Below are 6,600 nucleotides of genomic sequence, written 5' to 3' on the forward strand. Positions count from 1 at the left end.
TGTAGAGATGGCTAAAGCAAATGGAAGAAATGAGAAGGTAAAAGAGATGGACAGAAAATGTCCAAGGTCAGCTCAAGAAAACAAAGTCATATATTATTTTTAAAAAATGTGCAAAGACCTAGAGTTACAAAACCAAAAGGGAAGAACAGGCTCCTCATTCCTCAAGCTGAGGACACTACAGAAAACATTCAAACAGCAGCTTGCAATATTGAAGGATTCTGTAGGCAAAATATAGAATGATGCAGAAGGCATCAAAAGAAGATATAAAGAATGCACAAAGTCACTGTACCAAAAAAAGTGTTCATAACATATGTTCAAGAATCAGTGATACCTTAAGAAGAAGTTCTCGGTGCACTGAAGGCATTGGCAAAGAACAAGGCACCAGGAATTGATGGAATACAAGTTGAAATCTTTCAACAAACTGATGCAGCACTGGAGGCACTCACTCATTTATGCCAAGAAATTTGCAAGACAACTACCTAGCCAACTGATTGGACAAGATCCATATTTATGTCCATTCCAAAAAGAGGTGACCCAAGAGAATGCAGAAATCATTGGAAAATATCATTAATATTGCAAGCAAGTAAAATTTTGCTAAAGATAATACAAAAATGGCTGCAACACACATTAACAGAGAACTTCCAGAGGTTCGAGCCAGATTCAGTAGAGGAGGTAGAATGAGGGCTATCACTGTTGACGTCAGATGCATCTTGGATAAAAGCGTAGAATACCAGAAAGGTGCTTACTTGTGCTTTATTGACTATGCCAAGCCTTTCGACTGTGTGGATCATGACAAGCTACCAACAACACTGTGGAGAATGAATATTCTGGAACACTTAATTGTGATCATGAAAAACCTGTACATAGACCAAGAGGGAGTTGTTCAAATAGTTTAAAATCAGTAAAAGGTGTGTGACAGGGCTGTATTTTTTCACTATACTTATTCAATCTACATGCTGAGTAAATAATCTGAGAAGCTGGGTTATATGAAAAAAAATGTGGCATCAGGATTGGAGGAAGACTCACTAACAACCTGTGATATGTAGATTATACAGTCTTGCTTGCTGAAAGTGAAGAGTACTTAAAATATTTGCAACCAACAATGTACTGAAAGCACTCAATAGTCCATGCCAAGAAATTTAGAAGACAGCTACATGGTCAATCAACTTAAAGAGATGTAAATTCATGCTCTTTCCAAAGTAAGACGATCCAAACAGTTGTGGAAAGTATAATATCACTGCAGGTTAATGCGCTGGACTGCAAAGTTGTGTGAACAACACTTAACAACAACACACCAACCTCTTCTGAAATCAGGCTTGAATTTCTGACAGGCCCTTGTCTATGTACTACTGCAATTGTTTTTGGATTCTCTTCAATGAAATTTTACTTGAATGTGATATTGTTGTTGTTGTTGTTAAATGTCATCAAGTTGGTTCTGACCCACAGGGGCCCTGCCAAAGGGTTTCTGAGGAGTGGCTGGTGAGCTTGAACCACCAACCTTGAGGTTCAAACCAACTTTGCAGTTCAGCCTATTAACCTGCAGCACTACACCAAGACGCCAAAGAGAACGTGCAACAAGGGCTATCACTGCTGATGTTAAGCAGATCTTGGCTGAAAGCACAGAATACCATAAAGATGTTTAATTCTACTTTAGTGACTATGCAATAAATTATATGGATCAGAAAAAATTATGGATAACATTGCTAAGAATGGGCATCCAAGAACACTTAATTGTGCTTATATGGAACCTATACGCAGACCAAGAGGCAATCAAACACAATAAGGAGATATACTGCATGGTTTACAATCAGGAAAGATGTGTGTCAGTATTATATCCTTTCACCATACTTATTCAATCTGTAAACTGAGCAAAAAAGTCCAAAAAGTTGGATTATCTGAAGAAAAACCAGGTATCAGGATTGGAGGACACACCTTGCTTGCTGAAAGTGAAGAAGGCTTGAAGCCTTTCCTGAGGAAGATAAAGAATACAGTCTTCCTCCCGGGTTACTTCTCAACATAAAGAAAACAAACAGCTTCACAATAGGACGAATATGCAACATCATGATAACACAGCTTCCAGCATCAATGTAACACACAAGCTACTACAGTACGACAAACTAACAAATGTGTTGTTGTTGTTAAGTGCCGTCGAGTCAGTTCCAACCCATAGGAAACCTGTATAGGGTTTCCAAGGAGCAACTGGTGAGCTTGAACCTCCAACTCTGTGGTTCAAACAACTTTGCAGACCAGCTCATTAACCCACAAGGCACCACACTAGGACTCCAACAAATGTGTAGTGAATTTAATATTTAGAGTGTTTATTAGTTAAAATAATCTGCCATATTTTTTTAAAGATACAAATTTAAAATGTGTAATTATCTATGACCTTAATTTGAAATTTTTGTCTAAAAATGCTAATAAAAAAACAATGAATATTTCAACTTATAAATTGTTACAATATAGTAAATGATGCTGACTAATGCAAAGACATGTCAACGTAAATTGTATAAGCCAACATTAATAAAAGGACCTTTGGTAACCTGGAAAATAATTATTAAAACTCATTGTTTTAAAAAAACAACTACAAATGCATAAACAGAAGATAAATAAACTATATAACTGTGACCTTCTAAAAATTAAATACTTATGCTCATCAAAACACTCTACCAAAAGAGTAAAAAGAATATACAGACTAGGAAAAACTTTTTTTTTGACAGTTACATATCTGACTAAGGATTTATTAATCTCTAAAATATATAGAGAAAACTTCAACAAAAAAAACACAATTCAATCCAAAAAATGAACAAAGGACAGGAACAGGCAATTCAGCAAAGAAGCCCTTCAACAACTAACAAAATACAAGAGCATTCACCATTAGAGACAGAAATCAGAACCACTATATACCCCCCCACTCCTACAAAAATGGCACTGATCAAAAACCAGAAAACAATGAATGCTAGCAAAGTTGTGAGGATACAGGAACTCTAAATTTCACTATTGTAATATAAAATTTATACGGTTGTACAAGTAAATTTGAAGGCTTGCCAACTATTTACTAAAGTATTATGTCCACACAAGGACTTGTATTCAAATATTCATAACAGGTTAAAACTGGAACCCAAACATCTATCACTTCATAAATGGAAACATAAATTATGCTATACTCACAAAACAGAATACTAGTCTGCAACAGACACAACACCAATCAACTACAGACAGTTCCTCAGAGCGAGCAGTAAGTATATAAGCTCCATAAAGAGAGGTAAAAGTCATCTGGCAAGCAAGTGATAAGGTAACTCACAAAAAAAAAAAATCACAAAAGTTTTAAATTTCAATACATTTAAACAATAGCTTTCTGAAGTTTTCCTGTGATTAACTCAACTGATAATAACAAAAACTAAAGAAAAAGAATGCAGAAGGTAAGATCAACAGCCACTGTTAAAATAAGACAGAATTAACTTTGAGGAAATTAGGTACTTTTGAGTAAGAAAATAGTGTGTTCTCATACGTTAGAAGTTGACCACAAATTCAGTACCATGAGCTAGATAGATATTGGTTAATCCTCAATATATCTTCATATGTAGTATAAAACTATCTAAACATAGATTATATGAAATATGCCTTTAAATTTCAGCAGACAATGATAATAAATACTGCATATGGTTTATGTGCTTATAACATTGGGCATATTTAAGAAATCCAGAGTAATCAAAACTCAAATTGGTAACTACTGAGTCCAGATCTGGGATAGTTCCTTGGTCAAGCATCAACCACCATGACATTCAATCCTACTATTAACAACAACAACAACAACCAAAAAAAAACAGGTAATTTGCTAATATGCTAATTTCCCATAAACATTCATAAAAGACAACCAGCTGCCAATATAGTTACAACCCAAAACATTAGTATAAAGACATTAAGTTTTCACCTGCAGTATCAAAAAGTCCGAGAGTATATGGCTCTCCACCAATCATAACTGTGACTGCATAGTTGTCAAAAACCTGAAAAACACAAAAATACAACATTGTTAGTATACAAGGGGATGGTCAGAATGGGACAAGACAACTCCAAAATTAAAACATTTTCTTCCTGAGCCTCAATCCTTTATCCATCTTCTTTATACAGACACACTTGATTGCCCTGCTCTTCACTTTATTATGCTCAGCAGACACTGCATATTTAACAAAGTAAAGGTCTGTGGCAATCCTGTATCAAGCAAGTCTATCAATGCCATTTTTCCAACAGTAAGTGCTCACTTTGTGTCTCTGTGTCACATTCCGGTAGTTCTCACAGTGTTGCAAACGTTTTCATAATGCTATTGCACACTTAGTAGACTATGCATCAAGATAAAACCTACTGCCATCAAGTTGATTCCAACTCATAGCAAACCTATCGACGGTTTCTGAGGCTGTAAATCTTTATGGGAGAAGAAAGTCTCTCTTCATGAAGTAACTGGTGAGTTTGAACTGCTGATCTCTCAGTCCAGAGCTTACTCTATAGCGCCACCTGGGCTCATTATATAAAGACCACAGCAGTGGAAAACAATGTGGGAGGTTTTTTGTTGGATATGAAATGTTTGACAAATTCAACTTTTTGTCACATGTGCACACACACAAAATATAGGTGAATACAACAATTAAACCTAATTTTTATAGATAGCCATTACCTTTCTTTAAATTATTTCAATGCCAGTGTGTGTTCTACAAAGAGAATGGTTTCATAGATTAATTGATCTAAAAATGTCAACCTTTGCAAGTCTGTCCTTTTAACTTTTTGTCTCCAGGCCCACAGTCATCAAATCAATTCTGAGACATACCAACCCTAAAGGACTGGGAAGAACTGCCCCCACAGAGTTTCCAAGTCTGTAATCTCCACGAAGTATACTGTGGACCTTTCAGATAGCAGTAGAAAATGTATAAACACTGCATTATCAATGGGTCTAAATAACTACAGTATAGTGCAAACATAACTTTTATATTCACTGGAAAATAAAAAAATTCAGGTGGCTCACTTTATTGCAGTATCTACCTTTTAAAGCATCATCGAGGTATGCCTGTATAATCAATCAAGCTTGCAATTAAGGCCTTAGGAAAGCTAACTGGTTCTTGGAAAAAGTGACCGGGATGTGGTTCTTGGCTGTCTGCTGTAGCCCAGCAGCCTGGAGAAAAAGCCACAGAAGGTCTAAGGTGTCACAGGAGCAGACTCCTCTAGCTATACAAACTGATCCTGCCCAAGTTTAAAACAACAGTTCAGTCAAAGTTCAATTTGATTTCTAAGAAGCTATATAATAAAACATTCCTTTTTAATCAAAATTAAAATCTCCTAAAGCCATGGTAATTTCTTTTTCCTTTCAGGGTCCAAGGTAGGAAGTGCCAGGTTACAAACAAGCCCATCTGAGAGAAATGAAGGGTCCCGTTAAGGTACCCAAGGAAAGTGACCAAGAAATAGCTACCTGATTATTGGGAAATTCATGAACAAAATTCATGTTATTGGATACAAAGCTGTACCCACTTGACTGAAGATATACGATACCTTCTTTGATTAATGCTTTCTGTATTTGTAAATAAGCCATGTAACAAATTCACTATATATGTATATACTGAATTCATCAGTCAAGTGGGTACAGCTTTGTATCCAATAACATGAATTTTGTTCATGAATTTCCCAATAATCAGGTAGCCATGACATACTTGTGAAAATGGGAGATAAGGTGTTAAAACTGCAGAAACTGGAAAAGACTCACACTAATTCATGGTTTCTTTTGAATTACTTACAGTTGAAAAACAAAGCTTTAAAACCAGGAGAAGGATGTTGCATTTTAAGAACCAACCCTACTGGTTCCTGTTTTAGCCAGTTGTTTGGAAGTTGGTTTAAATGTAGAGCTGAAACAAGGGCATGAGGAAGGCTGTAGTTAAAGGAACTCTGTTCTTAGAAACAAGAACAAAAAAATGTAATGAATTGGGTTAAGCTTGCAAAACATACAAGCTATTTTAAGTTACGTTTAAAGAAGTAAAAAATAGTCCTCTTGTTTTGGATTCAGAAAATCTGGCTTCCATTCCAATCTCTACTTAACTACTGTTTGAGTACTTAAGACATCTAAGTATCCTTCATTTGGGCCACATTCCTTCCTTCATCCATAAGAGAAGACAATACGATGACACAAACCCCTTCTATACCTAAATTTCAACTGTCTAGAAATGGCAACTCTCAGTTCATATAAGAGCACAAAAAGCCTTGTATACCAAATTCATTTTCACAATGGCTTTAACAGAAACCATTATTTTTCTTCATAGTTCATTTATATAAATAAGCTATTTTTTTTAATGTTTCCTGCTTTTTCCCCTGCTCCACCCCACCCCTTTCACAGAGATTCACACACAAACACACATATACATTCACAAGTAATTAAACATTAAAAGTAAAATGTAACACCTAATGATCAGTCATAAAAGACTCAGAAACCATTGTTGTTGTTGTTGTCAGGTGCCATCGAGTCGGAACCGACTCATAGCGACCCCATGCACAGCAGAACGAAACAATGCTCGATCCTGGGACAACCTCACCACCGCTGCCACCCCCGAGTCCATCAATGATGCC

The 6,600-nt window shown here is 36.0% G+C and overlaps 1 protein-coding gene across 2 annotated transcripts in view; it reads right to left on the reverse strand.

Annotated features, from left to right (window-relative positions):
• CDC42 (cell division cycle 42) overlaps nucleotides 1–6,600 on the reverse strand; it is a 24,427-nt gene that overhangs the window by 9,860 nt on the left and 7,967 nt on the right. For both annotated transcript variants that reach the window (XM_006862335.1, XM_006862336.1), the window contains exon 2: nucleotides 3,932–4,004. In XM_006862335.1, the coding sequence (XP_006862397.1) occupies nucleotides 3,932–4,004 (73 nt within the window). The remainder of the gene's footprint in view (nucleotides 1–3,931; nucleotides 4,005–6,600) is intronic.

This window comes from Chrysochloris asiatica, unplaced genomic scaffold, assembly GCF_000296735.1.
Source record: "Chrysochloris asiatica unplaced genomic scaffold, ChrAsi1.0 scaffold00047, whole genome shotgun sequence".
Taxonomy (NCBI): Eukaryota; Metazoa; Chordata; class Mammalia; order Afrosoricida; family Chrysochloridae; genus Chrysochloris; species Chrysochloris asiatica.